Source organism: Camponotus floridanus, unplaced genomic scaffold, assembly GCF_003227725.1.
Source record: "Camponotus floridanus strain SB8 unplaced genomic scaffold, Cflo_v7.5 scaffold55, whole genome shotgun sequence".
NCBI lineage: Eukaryota > Metazoa > Arthropoda > Insecta > Hymenoptera > Formicidae > Camponotus > Camponotus floridanus.
In genome coordinates, this window is record NW_020229714.1 from 1,026,797 (window position 1) to 1,046,337 (window position 19,541).

At 36.5% G+C, this 19,541-nt stretch overlaps 2 protein-coding genes across 4 annotated transcripts in view; one reads left to right on the plus strand and one right to left on the minus strand.

Annotated features, from left to right (window-relative positions):
• Positions 1-243: 243 nt before the first annotated feature.
• LOC105253827 (membrane-associated protein Hem) lies at positions 244-4,108 on the plus strand. Its single transcript, XM_011262139.3, has 2 exons — positions 244-361; positions 428-4,108. Exon 2 carries the CDS (start codon positions 560-562, stop codon positions 3,926-3,928), a length of 3,369 nt encoding a protein of 1,122 aa, XP_011260441.1. The 5' UTR covers positions 244-361; positions 428-559; the 3' UTR covers positions 3,929-4,108.
• A 3,229-nt stretch (positions 4,109-7,337) lies between these two features.
• LOC105253828 (disintegrin and metalloproteinase domain-containing protein 10) overlaps positions 7,338-19,541 on the minus strand; it is a 112,689-nt gene continuing 100,485 nt past the window's right edge. Inside the window, exons 3-15 of one of the 3 annotated variants that reach the window (XM_011262140.3) lie at positions 19,187-19,381; positions 14,132-14,430; positions 12,867-13,013; positions 12,633-12,781; positions 12,316-12,550; positions 12,046-12,220; positions 11,751-11,919; positions 11,465-11,642; positions 11,154-11,387; positions 10,925-11,041; positions 10,677-10,841; positions 10,425-10,554; positions 7,338-9,662 (exon numbers count right to left, since the gene is read on the minus strand). In XM_011262140.3, coding sequence (XP_011260442.1) covers positions 9,499-9,662; positions 10,425-10,554; positions 10,677-10,841; positions 10,925-11,041; positions 11,154-11,387; positions 11,465-11,642; positions 11,751-11,919; positions 12,046-12,220; positions 12,316-12,550; positions 12,633-12,781; positions 12,867-13,013; positions 14,132-14,430; positions 19,187-19,381 — 2,357 coding nt within the window. In that variant the 3' untranslated portion in view covers positions 7,338-9,498. The remainder of the gene's footprint in view (positions 9,663-10,424; positions 10,555-10,676; positions 10,842-10,924; positions 11,042-11,153; positions 11,388-11,464; positions 11,643-11,750; positions 11,920-12,045; positions 12,221-12,315; positions 12,551-12,632; positions 12,782-12,866; positions 13,014-14,131; positions 14,431-19,186; positions 19,382-19,541) is intronic. The other 2 variants (XM_011262142.3, XM_011262141.3) reach the window with 2 other exon arrangements.

The following is a 19,541-nucleotide window of genomic DNA, read 5'->3' on the forward strand; positions in this document are numbered from 1 at the left end:
AATAAAAGTCGACTTACGTTATCTGCAACAATGACTTGATTTGCTGGCCAAACCATCATCCGAAACTGCAATTTACAACACAAAAGTACATCTGCACACACTACGAACGAGCAAAATTGACCGCGCACAACGCGACGAGCAACCACTTCCGCGATTTTAAACCGATCGACTGTGCCGCTATCGCCCAGCCTGCTCGACACTGGAGATTCACGCTCACATGGTTGGCAGCACTGCATCGCCGATAGCGACGTACTTCACGCGGTACGCGCCGTGCTGAGAAGCGCGATATACAGAGTTAATTCGGCCTATCTATTATTACGCGATGATTATTATGCATACAACAATGTAATCGCGGTGACAGGTGAGTACACATACAGTCAAGATAGATAAGTCAAGGTGAGAAAATGAGCTTCGTTTCTCCTTGCAGGAAACCAGAAGCGCATCCGGTGGAATAGATTACCTTCCCCAGGGGTGGGGTCGAATAATCGCTGTCATTTATTGCAAGCAAGTAATTGACCAGTAATGTCAATCGCGTGAGAGGCAATTAAATAACGTGGTCATGGCTCGACCCATCGTGCCGAGCCAGCAAAAGCTGGCCGAGAAGCTGACTATTTTGAACGATAGAGGGATTGGTATGTTGACACGCATTTATAATATTAAAAAAGCGTGTGGTGATGCCAAATCGAAGCCTGCCTTCCTCTCCGACAAGGCATTGGAGTCTTCCATCAAAGCGATCGTCAGAAAGTTTCCTAACATCGATGTAAAAGGACTGCAGACTATTACGAACATTCGTAATGAGATTATCAAATCCCTGTCATTGTATTATTATACATTCGTGGATCTATTAGATTTTAAAGATAATGTGTGTGAGCTTTTGACTACTATGGATGCATGCGGTGTTCATATGGATATTACGATTAATTTTGATTTGACCAAAGGATATTTAGATCTTGTAGTCACTTATATCAGTTTGATGATTCTTCTATCGAGAGTTGAAGATCGTAAAGCGGTGCTAGGATTGTTCAATGCGGCTCACGAGATGGTGCATAGTCAATCAGATCCCAGTTTTCCTCGCTTAGGACAGATGATTATGGATTACGACGCTCCACTGAAGAAACTTTCAGAAGAATTTGTACCGCACTCTAAATTATTGAAGAATGCCCTGACTTCATTGTGGCCAGTATATCCTGGTAGAAACTTGTCTGCTGACACATGGAGAGCTGATCAAAAATTGAGTCTTGTTGGTAGTCCAGGCCAGATTTTGAAAGCAGCGGCAACAGACACTATGTCGTGCGAAACATTGAGCTTGGATAGAATAGAAAGATGGGTGATTCTTGGATTTACACTTTGTCATACATTCTTGAATCAGGAACAACCAAGCAAACTGTGGATCACTGCTTTAGAATCTGGTTGGGTGCTGGCATTATTTAGAGACGAGGTAATTTATATACATCAGTACATCCAAACATTCTTCGAAGGTATGAAAGGATATAGTAAAAGAGTTTCAGAAGTAAAAGAATGTTATAATCAAGCGGTACAAAAAGCTGGTTACAGGCATAGGGAAAGAAGAAAATTCTTAAGGACTGCTCTAAAGGAACTAGGTTTGATTCTAACCGACCAGCCTGGTCTTCTGGGCCCAAAGGCATTACTGGTTTTAATGGGGCTTTCTCATGCAAGAGACGAGGTACTGTGGCTACTGAGACACGGAGATAATCCCCCTATTCAAGGCAAAGGGAAAGGACGAGGTAGCGAGGATTTGGTGGACCGTCAGTTGCCAGAATTGCTTTTCCATTGCGAAGAACTACGAGCATTAGTAAAGAAATATTCTCAGGTGCTTCAAAGGTATTATGTCCAATTTCTTTCGGGATTCGATGCTCCTGCTTTGCATCAGATGATACAAAATCTTCCAGTTTGTCCTGAAGACGAAGGAGCTATTCTTAGTGATATGTGTTCAACTATAGCTAGTTTGACTGTAAAACAAGTCGAAGACAATGAATTATTTGATTTCCGTGCCTTCCGGCTGGATTGGGTTAGGCTGCAGGCCTATATGTCTATCGCAAAGTGCAATATGAATCTGGCTGATAATAGAGAGTTAGCTTCCTTTATGGATACAGTAATCTTCCATACGAAAATGGTCGACAATTTAGATGAGATGTTAGTCGAGACGTCCGATTTATCCATCTTTTGTTTTTACAGCAAGATATTTGAAGATCAATTCCACATGTGTCTCGAGTTTCCTGCTCAGAATCGATACATTGTCGCCTTCCCACTCATATGCAGCCACTTCCAGAGTTGCACTCACGAGCTCTGTCCAGAGGAGCGTCATCACATTCGGGAGAGAAGCCTCTCCGTCGTTAATATGTTCCTGGATGAGATGGCCAAAGAAGCTAAAAATATTATCACAACTATTTGCGATGAGCAGTGTAATATGAGCGATAAATTACTACCGAAACACTGTGCTCTGTTAATCTCACAAGTTGTTAATCGTAAGAAGAAAGACAAGAATAAGAAAAACATGTACGAGATTCATAAACCCGGTATAGAGAGCTATCGGAAGACACGGGAGGAATTAACAACGATGGATAAGCTGCATATGGCTCTTACTGAATTATGTTATGCCATCAATTATTGCCCTACTATCAACGTCTGGGAGTATACTTTTGCACCGAGGGAATATTTGCATCAACATCTGGAGTCGCGATTTGCTAGAGCATTGGTAGGAATGGTCATGTATAATCCAGACACCAGCGAGATAGCCAAACCATCCGAACTTTTTGTCAGTGTTAGATCTTACATGAATGTTCTTCAGACTATCGAAAATTATGTTCACATAGATATTACGCGTGTCTTCAATAACGCCTTACTCCAGCAAACTCAAGAGCTGGATAGTCATGGTGACAAAACCATAGCTGCGCTCTATACGCAATGGTATTCGGACGTTTTATTGAGGCGAGTTAGTGCCGGCAATATTTGTTATTCCACGAATCAACGAGCGTTTGTCAGCTTGTCAGTAGAAGGTGCCATTCCATTTAATGCTGAGGAGTTCTCCGATATTAATGAGCTCAGAGCGTTGGCCGAATTGATTGGACCGTATGGTATGAAGATGTTGAACGAGAACTTGATGTGGCACATCGCCAGTCAGGTACAACAGTTGAAGAAATTGGTGGCGGGCAATAAAGACGTATTGATTTCTCTGAGAACGAATTTTGACAAGCCAGAAGTGATGAAAGAGCAATTTAAAAAGCTGCAACACGTAGACAATGTTCTTCAGCGAGTTACTATAATAGGTGTGATTCTGAGTTTCCGGCAATTATCGCAGTCGGCACTGGTTGACGTGCTGGAGGAACGCATACCGTTTTTGCTGAGCTCCATATTGGATTTTAGACATCATTTGCCGTCCGGCGATCCCATGCGCGTTGTTTCTGAGATGACATCAGCTGCAGGCTTGACCTGCAAGGTTGATCCTACCTTGACGACCGCGCTGAGAAATCAAAAAGCAGAAGTCGACGAGGACGAACATTTGCTCGTTTGTCTACTAATGGTCTTCGTAGCGGTTTCCATCCCGAAATTGGCACGAAATGATAATTCCTTCTATAGAGCATCGTTCGAGGGCCATTCCAACAATATACACTGTATGGCGACCGCGATAAATAATATATTCGGAGCATTATTTACAATTTGTGGGCAGAATGACATAGAGGATAGAATGAAGGAGTTCCTTGCTTTAGCCTCATCCAGTTTGTTGAGATTAGGCCAAGAAGCAGACAAAGAAGCAACTCGAAACAGAGAGTCCGTCTATCTTTTATTGGATCAAATAGTTCAAGAATCTCCATTTTTAACGATGGACTTATTGGAGAGCTGCTTTCCATATGCACTGATACGCAACGCATATCATGACGTATACAAGCTCGAGCATTCGCAACTATGAATTCAACGAAGCTGCGAGAGAGAAAGGGTGCTGCATTTCCAACTTGCCACTCAGGGCCACTTTTTTACGTCCATACTTGTACCATCGGAGGCAATCATAAAGAATTTGCTATTTATATCATTTAGCTAAACGATAATTTCCTGAATGATGCTAGTTTTATGGCTAGCGTTGATGAAAAAAGTACAAGCTTATGTCACCGAAAGCACGAAAGAGTGGAGAATGTTACGATTATTCGAGGATTGATAATATTAATCGATTACACTCCTCGACATTTTAATAAATGTCACAAGCTTGCGACATCGTAATATATATATTAGCGATTTTTTTACGTTGCTTGCAAAAAATCGCGTATATTGATTCGTATAATTGAGATGTGTTTACACAAATTTTATGTAGCTGAATTCTAGATTTATATTGAAAGAATCTTTATCGAGGAAAGTTAATCGATGTACAATTTTGTCGAGATTCACAGACTTTCGTAACATTCGAAATGCATTTTTTAATATATAGTATTCTCTATAATTTGACGTCCAATTTAAAATATTTGTTAGTGCATAACTGCATATCTTAAATTTTACAGTCAAGTATTATAGTTTATGTAAAAGAATTTTTATTCCATGGGAATGCAGAATGTAAGCTCCCATCGATTTCAGGCTAAAGATCGCGATATTCATATATCACATAGGTATCATCACACTTACCCACTACGACTTTTTAATGTACAATTGTAACTTTTACAATAGTTTATATAATAAAGAAATTATGTGTATAAAACATGACTCGTCACTTATCTTTAAGATAAAGTTCGCTTTGCTTCAAAAATTAGACACAGTGGATAAATGTAAAATGTATGCTTTATTTAGTTTTTTACATTGTTTTTGTCTCTTTTAATCACATTAACGTAACACAAGAGATATTCACAATCATAATTCTTTTATTTATAATATTCTTAAAACACTCGCCGCATTCTAGACATTTTGGGAAAAGAGAGTCTGAAGCTACGTTCAGGCGCGATTGGTCAGTATCATGCTCAGTTATAATAATTTACAATAAAGAGATACACCTCAAGAACACACATCACTCAAAGTTGCACTGATTAAAAGTAAATGTACGGCACGAATGTAAGGGTCACTTGGTGTTTGGTGATATCCAAGTAACGCTTTCGAATAAAAAAAAAAAAAAACAGAAAAAAAGTATCTCAGAAAACAATCATTCGCGAAGTGATCGATACAAAGGGCATACGAAGTTACGCTTAAATAATCCTGGATGCACGACGTTGATAGGTCACCACGTTTTTGGATTGATAGAAAAAATATAATCTCGATTTGTTCTTTTTTTTTTTGTTCTTCCCTCTCTAATATTATGTACAAGTGATAGAGTAGTGTGTGTGTGTGCATCGCGTCACAGTAATGCAACTCTGGATTAAGATAGATACCTAAGTCTCATTGTCAGTAGTCTTGAAAGATTTCGTTCGGTCATTATCGGTATCGATGTGATGTACATATATAGCGACTTGACGTACATGTTGCACTATTGCAATTAACTGTGAGATGAGGAAATTCATGACCATGTGAGAATTAAAAAATCGCATCTTAATCCAGACGCCGCGGAAACGAATAAGCTTAAGCTGTATATGTATTTAGAAGTCTGGAACAAATGATGAAGGAAAATTTATTCTTATCTTATACTCTCCTCTCGTACGCATAAGCGACTTCATTGTCAACTACAATAACTACGCCTTGATCCCATTCCACGCCCGTTTCTTAGGCTTTTAGCGAGACGTAACGAGGCATTGCTATCTATTCTGTCTTCTTTCTCGATATTCGTTATGTCGCGTAGGCGAACTTTGTAACTGCGATCTTTTTGATCATGGCGTTCAGTCGTTCGAAATAGTAATGGCAGTGAAATGGAAGCAAAAGTAGTTTACGCATCATTGTTCGACATCAGAGACATCAATTCATTCCAAAAGCAATTTCTAACTACCTCGAGATTGCTCATCAAATGGCAGTGGCTTGGAACGAAGTGATTGCCTAGAAGTTTCCGATGACTCTATGAACGACATTGCGTAAAATAAAATTTAAAAAAGGACGTATAAAAAGTCTTCTTTATCCGACGGAATTTTCTAAAATATTCGTTAATATCATTATTGTACATTAAGAAGACAACTAACATTTATTTTCAAAAAGCATTTCTAATGTGATATATAACGTGTAATATATAACGCATTAAAATTAATTGAGTCATGCCTCGTTACGTTCAATGGCAGTAAATCTCATCCATGAATTGTCATGGATTGTTGCTTGCATCGAAACAGACTAAAATCGTTCAATGATATCACGAGCGATTACGAATGGGGTCAAACGGAATTACTTGCCTATACGCAAGAAATCTCGAAACTTCTCCTAAATAACGTTGACCGATTTCTCCGGTCCACGATAGATCGTCACAGAAACTTATACTTAAAACCTAAAGGCTCGATTACACGCATGTACAGACACTCGTTCGTCTCATCCCTAACTTCCGTCCTGATTACAAAATACAGAATAATATTCCGCTATAATACAGATCTGATATAAAAACAAGTATTTTTTGTATTCGCGTTACCATTTGTTATATAATCATTTTATAATCGCGCGGTATATATTTATATACAGATATACACACTTCTCGCGATCACTTTCTCACGTTCTCTCACTCATATTTCTTCTTTCACGCCCAAAGAACATTTACTTTCCATTCCATTTTCTAGTATTTTCTCTCGTTTGCTCCTTTTTTCGCAAGACTCCCATATGATCCATCATAATAATCACATTGCGTCTATTGTACATTTTCACACGATCCGCAAACTCGTATTATAGTGTCTTTTCTGGCACCTCTTCCCCTATTTTATAATCTTGCATCCCTATATTCATCTTTTTGCCTAGTTAAAACACAGTCTTAAAATTACAACGCAGAGAGTTGTGACCCAATTGTGGATAGACATAGAGATATATATTCATTACACCAATTGATATTTAAGAATATCATTAACTTTCTGTTTTTTATGCTCTACAAATTTCTACGTGACTGAAAAATAAAGATTAATGCAAAATTTCCAAATAATTGTTATGATTTTAAAATAACAGAAATGATGTATAGTTACTGTGACTGTATAGTAATACTATTTATCTGCGCTGCACTTTAAAATATTAAAACGTTCTACTATATATAAATATAATTATATGCAATGATTAAAAGATTGATGAAAAATGAAGTTGATCTTTTTTATAATCTCACATTTAAAAAAAAATGCATTTCTTCAAGTACAGAATGTTGAAAGTATGATTAAAAGGAGAAAGTATATAAGTAATACAAATAACAATTATAAAAACTGAGATTGGAAAAATGATAAATTTGATTTCTAACAATAAATAATACATGTTCAATCAGCTTTTTTCTGATTAAACATATGCTATTTTGAAATCAGATCAATCATTAAATCTTCTGATTTGTTATCGATAATTTGAATACGCTTTTTATGCATATAATAATATGCCTTCAATATTATTCGCTATAAATTATATATCTAAACAGGATAATATAATCTAAATAGGATCGGACACGTTTGCATTAAATAGGCGTCGATAAGAGATATATGAAAAAGAACTCAGTCGTTTCATTGTTAGATTTGGCGTTTTGGAGAAGAGGGGAGTGCATTAATCGTATCGACAAGCAGTTCAACAGCACCAGATACGATTCACCTCGAGAATGAGAACCGATCTCGTGTTTCTCGTTTACGAGTATGCAGCTGTGTACGTGTGAGAGCCTATGTATATATATATATAATATATTGTATAATATAACACGCTGCGTTTCGGTAAGAGGGCTCGTCTTTGGTCCGCTATACGCATAATCGCGCGTTTACGGTGCAGCCCCCGACTTAATACATAGATATTAAAAAACTTGTTTTTAATTAAATATAACTTATAACATTCGCAATAGGCGGAGATAAATTATCATCTGCAAGATATAACTAATTAATAATAATAGTAATAATTAGCATAGCCTAATAATAATCAATATCATTTTTTTGTTCATATATATAATAGTTAATGGAATACCTTGCTACAGAAACGCATTATTTTGTGTTGCTGCTCTTATATCTCCTTCCATAATCTTGCATAGCTCCATTCATTCTCCAATTGGCTAATACAAATTAGTATAAGAATAATACATACCGTTAATTATTATGCTACAATGGTACAGAGATCATGTGAATGACCTGTGATGGTTTGGTAATGGTAAGGTGTCATTTCGCTCCAGAAAGTCATTTATAATATGAAACTTTTTAGGTTCCTTAAAATTGCAGATATAATAAAAATACAGATAGAATATGTAGATAATAGATCATAATATTATCTGATCAAGAAAAAATTGAAAATGTTGTTGAATTTTAGTCTACAACAGTTTTTTTTTCTCTTGATCAAATAATATTATGATCTGTATCGAATTTTAAAGTTAGATTACATATTCGCTTTATTCATAATAAAACTTCAATCTGAATAAAAAACACTTTTTAGCTCGCTATATTCATCAAAATAAACGAAATGCGAATAAAACATTTGCCTTTGGAAAACTCATTTATATATATACCGCTTACACCAAAGGACGTATTGTCTTATTGCCAATTCCCCGCTAAACATGTATCTAATCTCTAACAAACGAATAGAGATCTCAATCATAGATCACAGATCTCTTAACTTAACTTTCGAGAGCGACATGCACGAGTATCGACATCTCGTGAAGGACGCCGTCACATAAAGACCATACAACCTTGGCCTTAAGTGCTTGTAATGTTCGAAGGGCGAAAATACGACGCGTTTTAACATCGCCGCGTTCGTCGCTGTGCGAATACAACGTCGATCGCTAAAGCGATAAATGAATCACAAGTTGCATCGATTTAAATTACTTTGATCATATAACAATGTCACCTTCGCATTGACGAAGGCTGTCCGAAGCGTTCTAAAATTTGATCATGCGACGAGTTCTTTGAATGGCGACGCGAAAGATCCGCGTGTATATTGATGATACTACATAAAAAAGATTACATATATAAAATTCTCAGTACTCATGATTTCGGATATATACTCCGTTACTTTATTATCGTAACTTTTGTTAATTTGATCTTCCGGGTCGCCGTTCGCAGCATTAGTCTCTGCAGAAAAATCACATCTACCGAACTGATGAAAATGAGAGATCAATTTGATCACCGACGTGTACTTTCTTCGTATCTACAACGCATCTAGTAACGTACGGCACTTTTGCACTTTATATGAATTCAACACAATTTAAATAAAAGCGCGTATCGTCGGACCTCTCAATCTGTTCGATCATCGTGCGATATTATCGCGCTGCATATCTCGTCATTATTGCTTCGACCTCGGTTATGAGACATCGTCGCGCTCCTTGAGCGTTGAACAGCTTATATGACATGGATCGATTTCCTTCGTGTTTGGCAATCGTTTCACACAACGACCCGTGATGCAACGCCGCGACTGGTGGCCCTAGTCCGTGACGACGTCCTAGGATCGTCACACCTTGTTGTGATGCCTCATCTCATAGGCTGCGCCCCTCCCCCCTCCCCCGGAGCTCGAATAGGCGCCGGCGTACAACTCTGGGTGATTGGAACGGTTGTAGTTGTCTGCTGACCCGCTATTTGGTGGCGCACTAGCTGTGGGAACCGAGCGATAGCCTGCTTAAAGTTTAGAAAAATGTTCGGCAATGAAATGAAACGCGTAATAAAAAGTAACGTCAAATATGCGAAAATAGAAAGGGTTATACTGCCAATATATTGTATATTAAGTTAATAAAATATGACAGTATAGGGAGAGTAACAGTTGCCGCGATCTCCATGCTTTTTGTGTATTCTTGGTGTACTGTTTCTCTCTTTCTAACTATAATGCCATTCGGAAAATAATAATTTAAGATCAACAAAATGATGGCGAGATGTAAAATGAGAAGGAAAGAGTTCGGCTCCTATATGAAATAGGAAAGAAAAAAGTATTTCAGCTAGCATCCAGTGCAATGCCATGAACAATGAGCTAGGAGCAAATACAAGAATTTCTCATAGAGGGGAAGAAAAAAATATAAGCTCTCTTTTATTATATGTCATAAAATAAATGTGTAAGTTTTACGTTATATAGAAATAATATATTCACATATTTGCTCCTGTCAAGCATATAGAATATAGGCCCCAGCTCACCTCTGCAGGTCATAGAACGATAGTAGTGATGCGCGTCAATCAATGCGAGGGAGATGCAAACAGGAAAAGACATTGATGTAGTTGCGGGTCACACAAGAACGAGAAGACGCGAACAACGTTTACTTGGGTTTAATCCATATTAGCAATCCTTTCTTTCACATTAATGTCAAAGTATGCATGTTTGATTGATGCTTAAGCACACGAATTAAACTCAAGCAACGAGAAATACGTAGATGTTTTAATATACTAACACACCTTTCGGATAATATTGAGCACCTCTACCCTCTCCATAACCATGAGAAGGTCCACGTGTTCCGTGTCCACCTTGACTTGGTCTTGGGGGTATACTTCTTGGCCCAGGCCCTCCTGCACCGTATGGATGTCGCTGTAAGTATGACAAGTAATAAAATATGCAGTAATAGTATTGTAATTATTTTTTAAATAATCTTTAATTTAAATTTTAATATAGAAAAAGTTTTGTAATATAACTTCTATGTATTATTTTACCATCCTTCTAAGAGTATTCATCGGTCTTGTTAAGGTATCACTGATGCGCCTCGCAGGCGGTTTTTTAGGATTAGTGGAAGGAATATGCACAGCACAACACTTGATAAACAATCCCATAAATATGATGAAACCTATGCCCATCAATAGCACCGCCCACCAAAATTCCTAGAAAGAGATAAGATAAGCGACAATAAAAAATTGTAAATCAATAAAATAAATAGATAGGCAAAATATCCATCTGCACTTACAGTTATCCATTGTGCTACCGATGATAAAGTTTCTTTGTTGAACAATAAATTTTTCAATCTTGCAAGAGGTCCTTCAGTATCGACAGCTCGACATTTCAAGAAAACATCGCAGTAACCCTAAATAAAAAACAAAAGTGATTGTTTTATTCTTTAAATAAAATGTTTAATAATGCATGCATATTTTTTTACACAATTATTAAATAATATTAAATTTAATTTAATAATTTACTTGAAAATTGTCGCAAGGTGAACCAGGTCGAAGACTCATACCACCCTCGGGCAGTCCTACCATGTGCGCAAATTCGCTCGTACCGCGACATGTTGATGTATCAGTGCCATTTTGACAGGCTAATTCACAAAGCTTTCGCTTATCGATGTTCGGTATAATACTGCTCGTTAAAAAGCATTCTGTCATATTCCACTCTAGACAAATGGATCCGGTGCACTCTCCATTGATGCACAACTGTAAATAATGTATCGTTGAAGCAAAAAATATCGATAATCGTTAAAATATATGTGAAATAAAAGTAACGAATTTACTTGAGTGCCCTCGTTGCATCTAGTCTTATTTGCTTTCGGTAGCGGTGCTGGACATTCGGATGATCTTCCACTACAAGTAGAATTGTAACTACAGTCCGATTCAGCTCTACACTGGACTCTATGGGAGAAGGGAACAAACTGGCACGTATCGCTCGAACAGCATGGTCCTTGACTAGGACTGTAAATACATAAATAATCGTGAGAAATATGTGATTGAAAGAAATATCAGACGTGATAAATCATATCCGATCCTGACAAGATCATCGAGTTTTGCTTCTACACATACCTGCATTGTGTTCCATATTTCCTATTGCAACCTTTCGCCGTATCATTCTTCACTTTATCCGTTTCGGACACCTGTCTAGGATAGCAGCACTTGTCGACACATTCGTTGTCATCGTATCCACAATCGCACTCCTCGCCAGCCTCAACAATCTTGTTTCCGCAAAATGCCCCTGTAGATAAAAATGTAATAAATTTTATTGTAATACTTTATTTAAATACAAATTTTTCAGAATAAAAATTTACATCTATTTCTATTTCTACGCTATAGAATGAGGGAAAATCTAAGATAAAAATACCAGTGAAACAGTTCCTCTTTTTATTATCCTCGATAGCATCTAGGACGTTGCTGATATTGCCAATGCTGCACTTTGAAAACTTGCTGTTGTTCGGTCGATTTCCGCTCGTCGCTGAGGCGAACATAATATAATTACCGTCCAAGCCTCCCGGTCTGCATTCCGGCGGAAAATCATGCTAGAAAAAAAAGGTGATCGTTATCTCTGCGTGTTCCATCATTCTCGAACAGATTATCGCACGTGGCAGAAAAACAATGTTTTTTTTTTGCTTACCGGTGATCCGAAGTTATGGCCTATCTCATGCGCCAAAGTCAGTTGTGATACCTTGGGCGGCACTCGGCTGTTGTAATTCACGAAAGTTATGATGCCGGTGTTCAGGGATCTCTTAGTGGACTGATACAGGCCGGACACCGTTTCGGTATAAGTCTTGAACTTTTCGCAAATACCACCGGACGCGCCTGACGCGGATGCAACCCAAGCGAGTCCAAGGGTGCCTCCGGTGAAGTCCCTGTTGACAAAGCATGAAATAACGTTTGGGAACCAGTCACAGTAAGCAGACACAGTGTGATATTATTCTATTATTCATTCACCTGTAAGTGAAGACGTAGGCGAGACAGAAGTCCTCGTGATTCGAAAGGGAATGCAGGTTCAAGAAGTTACTGACGTCGATGTTCTCCAAGCAGAACGGATTTGGTTCGCTGAATGGCGCTTGAGGCGTACACGCCGTCTCGTCATCGATCTGATATCAGATATAGTAAATGTCAGTCATACGAGAGAATGCTCACCGAGAGATTGGTACTATTTTCGACACGCGATATTGTTACCTTTATTCGTTGAACCTCAAACTTGATGTTCCTATGCTCTGTCCTTCCATCGAATTTCGTGTCCCTGTAGATGTAATTCACGGCGGTGACGTGGTGAGCGATCAAGGACAATATTTCCTCTCTAGTTTTCTCCACGTCGTGATGCAACTACGAAGACGAACACAAGTTCAATATCTGTGACGAAACTCTGAAATTATTCTATCTCTTTCTCCGAGAACATCGGAGAAAACTTTTCCCCCCTCATATATTCATATCTAAGACGGACTTTATGGAAATTTTCGATTTTCAACATTAAACAGCTTATAATTGAGTATTAAATTAAATTCTCTGTGAAAACGAGGATCAGTAGCTGTTTGCACTTGCTAAAATTTAACAAGTGTAAAAATCTTTGAATTTTAACATTAAATATGCGCGCGAGCAAAATTCTTTGGAAGTTTTTGCGAAAAATAAACAGCTTAAAAAAATTTGTCCAAAAATCCGTCATTAAATTTGCATGTCCGATGGAACGCACTATACTATGCAGCGTATGGCCATGATGATATCAAAGGCAGTTGGACATAGGGCATAAGGATGAAAATATTCTTTTTATGAAGAATTTCGGAATGCGGACGGTGTCTGGCTTGTTGAGAAAATGCAAAGAGGAATTGCACTGACCGTGCCGCCGACGAAAACGCATATGAATGTGACTATAGGAAGAGAATGGTCGGTATTCCAAGTATTTCTCTATTGTGCAAGAAGATACGAGCATTCTCCAGTTACAAATTGCCAACGAGAATTAGGTCATTATAACAATCTGCTATCTCTGACTTTAATCCTTTTACATGATTACAAATGCTGGTTTTGCGTTATGAACTATCGCTTCATAAATTAAACAGGAAGACGCAGAAAAAAATTTTTTTTATTTTGAATTCCGAGATAAATTCGTTAAAAGAGTTAGAAATTTAAAATATAATACATTTCAAATTTAAGATTAATAAAATATGCTAATTTTTCATATTTATAAAATTTGCTCGAATTTTTTCAGGTTTAATGTAAGCTTTATAAATGAAAAAAATGATGGTATCTGACTGCAATGTAAATTATATTAGAATATTTTCAAAGAGAGAAATACTTTTCAAAATTATATTTAGTTTTGAAAGAGAGTTTATATTCAAAAGATTGTATATTGAGAGAAAGAAGTGACCCCTAATAAATATTTAAAAGATATTCTTTCAATAAATTTGCGATATTTACGATATATGCATTTAAAGCATTTAAAAGCATACCTGTTCGGAGATATGCCTCCATATAAGAGGATCTGTTTGTATGAAGAGTGAACAGGTATTATTCTCCTTCGATCTGGTCGCTCTTCGTGACCTGCGATGACTAGGTTCATTAGCTTCCCTGCTGTATTTGTGACCAGGAGTTTCTCGATCGCCGTTCCAAGGTGCGACGTTTGGTTTTGGCTCCTTTTGACTTCCTTTTGAAGCCGTCTTGGGCGGTTCATCCGGTAAAGCGGAATTTTGGATTCTTTCCATCCATTCTATCACATCACTGTTAGTAATGCCACATCCACCACCATCACCTGAAAAGTACATCAATAATATATAAAGTATATAGGTAATTTAATTTTTAAATATTAATTTTTTAATTATAGAAATTTTGTTTTACTTGCATACAAAGTATAATATTATTTTAAAAAATAATTTTATTAAAGTATATATATATACCCTAACCCTTTTAAAACTCTTATAAACTTTAAAAATTTTTAGAATGCTATTACAAATTAACTTTTGTCAAAACTTAAAGAATTTTCGAACAAAAGCTCTTTAAAATCGAATAACTTTTAAATTCATGTTCAAAAAAGAATTTATTAAGAATTTAATAAATTATACTTAAAAATATTGTAATACTGTATTACTTTTCATTTCTCATTAAAATATTGTAATACTTTTATCGTTAGAATTATTATTAAAATGCATAGATAATCACAGAATTATACGGAAATAATTTTAACAAATAGAGCTTTGGATTTTGTACATATTTTTCATCTTGCGCTTACTCGTTATTTCATTTTAATCAGTATTTTTTGCTTTTAGAAGACTTTTAGGAAACATGTATAATTTCCTTCCATTTCACGAAAAATAATGCAAAAAGTCCCCTATAATGAAATATATAAAATAAAACGAGATGTGTTTCTGTTTGTCACTGAATAATTTCTTCGGTTTTTGTTTTTAATAAAAATTAAATAAGAGAATTATTTGTTTAAATATAGAATACATTATAAAAAATAAATTTTCTCAAATCTATAAATCTAGAATTTCTCTTAATAATTCCTGTTTTCCATGGGAAATGATTCGTTAATTTTACACACACACATTAATAAGGCGTTTCTACTTCCTGAACTGCGGTATAGATGAAAATCTGGGAGCGTGAGTCGTAAGCCATTCCGAGCAAGCACCGCAAGGTTCCTAATTAATGGCAAAGTTCATTGCCATTAATTCTGAATCTGGTCATGGGACTCGAAACATCCACGAGCCACGTGGGAGTCCTACATCATCGATAGAACCCGGGATACGTTGCGCTTCGAAATTCTCCTCTAAGGTAGGCCGGAGTCTATCTTGAGAGATCTTCGAATAGAAGGTAGAGCGAATAATAACGAGATACGCGGAAGCCATCAAGTCACGTGCCGTATCTGCGATATATAGTGTGTGAGCTGTCACCGAAACAGAGACGCGGTTTGATCATCGACGTAATTCCGCAATATGTTCAAGCGTATCTGCGTAAAGCGAATACACGGGCATAATGCTGCGGCGACTAATGGCGACCTTGTCGCGGTCTCCTGGGTGTTGTATCGCGGTGCAACGACGCCGTTACACGCGGAAATATCTGCGTACGCGTGCGAGAACATCTATGCTCCATTGGGAAGCAACTCGCGCGATTGGATCGGTAATTTCGAGAAAACGTCCTCGTACTCACGACATGAAGGAACTACTGATCCGCAACACTTTTAGCTATGCACACATATCTGCCTTCTTTTTTATTTCCTGAATCTAAAGGGAAAAAGATCGATATATTTAATTGTAAATTATTTCTCTTTTATTTCAAAAGGTAATTTAAAAAATTATGCAATTTCCTCTTCGCTCTCTTTACCTAATCTTCGATTATTCAGTACTGTTTATGTAATTCTAATCGTAAGCGATACGATAGTATCTGACAAGATCGTTTCAAATAATAGAGTGGCTTTCGTGTGACTTTTTCGTTACGTCCTCGTATTCACGACATGAAGGAACTACTGATCCGCAACACTTTTAGCTATGCACACATATCTGCCTTCTTTTTTATTTCCTGAATCTAAAGGGAAAAAGATCGATATATTTAATTGTAAATTATTTCTCTTTTATTTCAAAAGGTAATTTAAAAAATTATGCAATTTCCTCTTCGCTCTCTTTACCTAATCTTCGATTATTCAGTACTATTTATGTAATTCTAATCGTAAGCGATACGATAGTATCTGACAAGATCGTTTCAAATAATAGAGTGGCTTTCGTGTGACTTTTTCGTTACGTCCTCGTATTCACGATATGAAGAAACTACTGATCCGCAGCACTTTTAGCTATACACACATATCTGCATTCTTTTTTATTTCCAGAATCTAAAGGGAAAAAGATATATTTAATTGTAAATTATTTCTCTTTTATTTCATAAGGTAATTTAAAAAATTATGCAATTTCCTCTTCGCTCTCTTTACCTAATCTTCGATTATTCAGTACTGTAACTCTAATCGTAAGTGATGCGATAGCATCTGACAAGCTCGTTTTAAATAATAGAGTGGCTTTTATTCATGCGACTTTTTCGTTATATTACACACGCAGAGTTATTAATCTCTTTTATAGTCTCAGAAGTGAGATATTTTATACCGTTCGAGTGTCATATTTTTATTTCTTTCATATATTATGATACCGCAATAACGTTAACTGACTAAGTCGTATCCTCCCATAGGTATTCCTTTAGTCTAAAGGAAAAGTCGTTTCGCATAAATGCGAACCAATAACGTCGCTACCGATATAGTCAAAATAATCGCGGCTGTCGGCTTTATTGGCGGGTTAACCGTAAGCCGCGAACTTTAATGACTCGGCGTTTCAAGCGTGACGATATTGGCTGTCTGCTACTACTGTCTATTATCGCTGCCTACGCGCGTTAGTGTTTAATAGAGATTATTCCCGTTTCACAAAGTAGAATAGAAATGAAAGGAACGTCGATGAGAGAAACGACAGATCGACCGCTTGTTTTTCCTAACGTTTTACTCGTTGACATTAAAGTTATCTCGATCATATGTTTCTTTGTGTTCACCTGTAATTGACGTGCGAATAAAAAAATCATTATTGCATTTTTTATGAAACAAAAGTCTCCTACGTCAATTGAAAACTTTGCACGGATCTCTTGTAAAGCGCATTTCTCCTCTCTCTCAAGTTATATTTCGATAAGATATCCTTTTTGGAATTTCCTTTTTAGTGCAAAATTTATTTGTGTCTAATATTGCATTACATGCAACGTTCCGGGAAGACTCGGCCGCAAAACACGAGATACATTCTATGCTATTTTGTTCCTACTCTCTCTCTCTCTCTCTCCCTTGTATCATCGTGCCTTGTATAATACACCAATAAGTGCGGCAAACTCATAACGTCGGACGTGTTTCCGGAGAGCAAACACGGCAAGATGGCACGATTCGGTCCACGCAGCATGCATGGGCGGATGGGCGCGATAAATATTACACGCGATACGCCGGCTGTTTATTTCAGCGTTGGCCATTTACGCTACTATCATAAAGTCGGTGACGACGGTGGATTTCGCAGGAGGAAATCCGCCACCCATAAGTATAGTCGCTTACATTGACTACAAGCGATTCAGGACGAGGTTGCACTTTCCGCAGTCTTCTCGCGCATCTATCCGAATGGACTATTTCTTCCTTAATGATAGCGTAAATGGTGCGTGGAATTCCTCTCTCTTTCTCTCCGCATCGTGGACTTTTCGATATCCATATTCTCGCTTAAGCACAATCTTGTACCAGCCATTAAATTTTACTTTGTGGCTTCCCGATAAGCGCGCAGTATTTTAATTCAAATGTGCTGATTTTCTGACAAATTTGCCGAATAATTTTGTTTCAACGAAAATTTCATTTTCAAATATAGTAAAAAAGGAAGAAATAATAAAAAAAAAGAAATAATACGTTTCCTATTTTTATATATTACAATAAGGTAACATAAATAATAAGAAAATTATATATAATTAGTACAGAACTGTTTTAACTCCTACGAAACATCAAAGCCAAAAACATCTTTTCATTAAGACGAGTCTCTCGATTCTGATGGACGAATGGTTGTTTTTAAAGAAAGAATCATACTAGAAAGTAAAGCTAAAGTTCCGAGAAGAAAGAGCGTATGTTCTGAAAAGATGTATAAGTATCGCGTGACAAAAAGGGATGCGCAACGAAAAGCGGATGTTGTAATATGTGAAATGGCACTTCGAGGTCGCCGTCATTGAACTGCATATCCGGACGAACGTTTAAAACATTCTCAGATCCATAACCGTCTTATTAAACTTTTCATGGCAGACATAATTATTACAACCAATAAATAAACACAATTTTGTTATTCTAAAAGTATTCTCTTCTCGAACGCATATTACATTTACATTTACATAATAAAGTTCGCAATTTTGTTCAGTGTTCCTTATAGAATTGTTTTTTCGATGAAATATTAAACAAATTTTCGCAAGCTACGTCCTAGTTTACGTTATTACCCATAAGTTTATGAATATAAATGAATGCGAAAAAAATTCAAAGTATAAAAGTAGTGAATATAATTTGTTGCAAATTTATCTAAATGTAAATCGTATAAAAATCTATAGAAAAATTATAATACAATCTTCCAAGATTTTATTATTAATAATTTAAATTATTGTTAATGACTTATTTTAAAAAATAGATAACAATTGCACTTTAAAAAATAGAATTTTGCTTCAAAATTTTAATAAAAATAACATTCTGTTTTTGTTCTTTTTTTACTTTCAATTAATTTTTCTCTTATTTAACTTTATTAAAACCAAATATATTTCCAATTTTTCATAATAAAAATATACTATTGATGCTGTGAAATGTGCCAGCATTGAACGAATAATGAATAACAATAAATATTACGATACTGAAAATTTATAATAAATAAAGATTATTTTTGTTGAATAAATTATATTTACAAACTTTTGTGAGCAAAATAATGTATGTTTTTCGAAAAAGATTCGCTAAAGATATCGATGAAATAAGGAATTTTTTGACATCTTACCTTGTCGAACGTTCACGTACGGATCACCGACGTCATCCTCGTGATAGATCACAGAATGCAATGTCTCGTTTATCTCGTGCGGCGGAAAATAGTAATGCGCCTTTTCCACATACCACGCACCACTCTTCGGTGATACTATCTTCCCGTGGAAGACTCCATCACTGACACTTCCGAACACATGGCTACCAGGCTCACCTAAAAGTAGAAAATATATGATCGGAGACAGGTATCTTGCGAGAGATAGAAGAAAAAATGGGGGAGAATTTTTATAAAATTTTCTCAAAAACTTATTGTTTCGCTTTATAAATTAAGCATTCGATAATTATAACAAATATAAACACGAAAAAGATTACAT

What these genes read in the sequence shown, in the direction of transcription:
- LOC105253827 (XM_011262139.3), top strand. Translation starts at nt 560, where the DNA reads ATGGCTCGACCCATCGTGCCGAGCCAGCAAAAGCTGGCCGAGAAGCTG.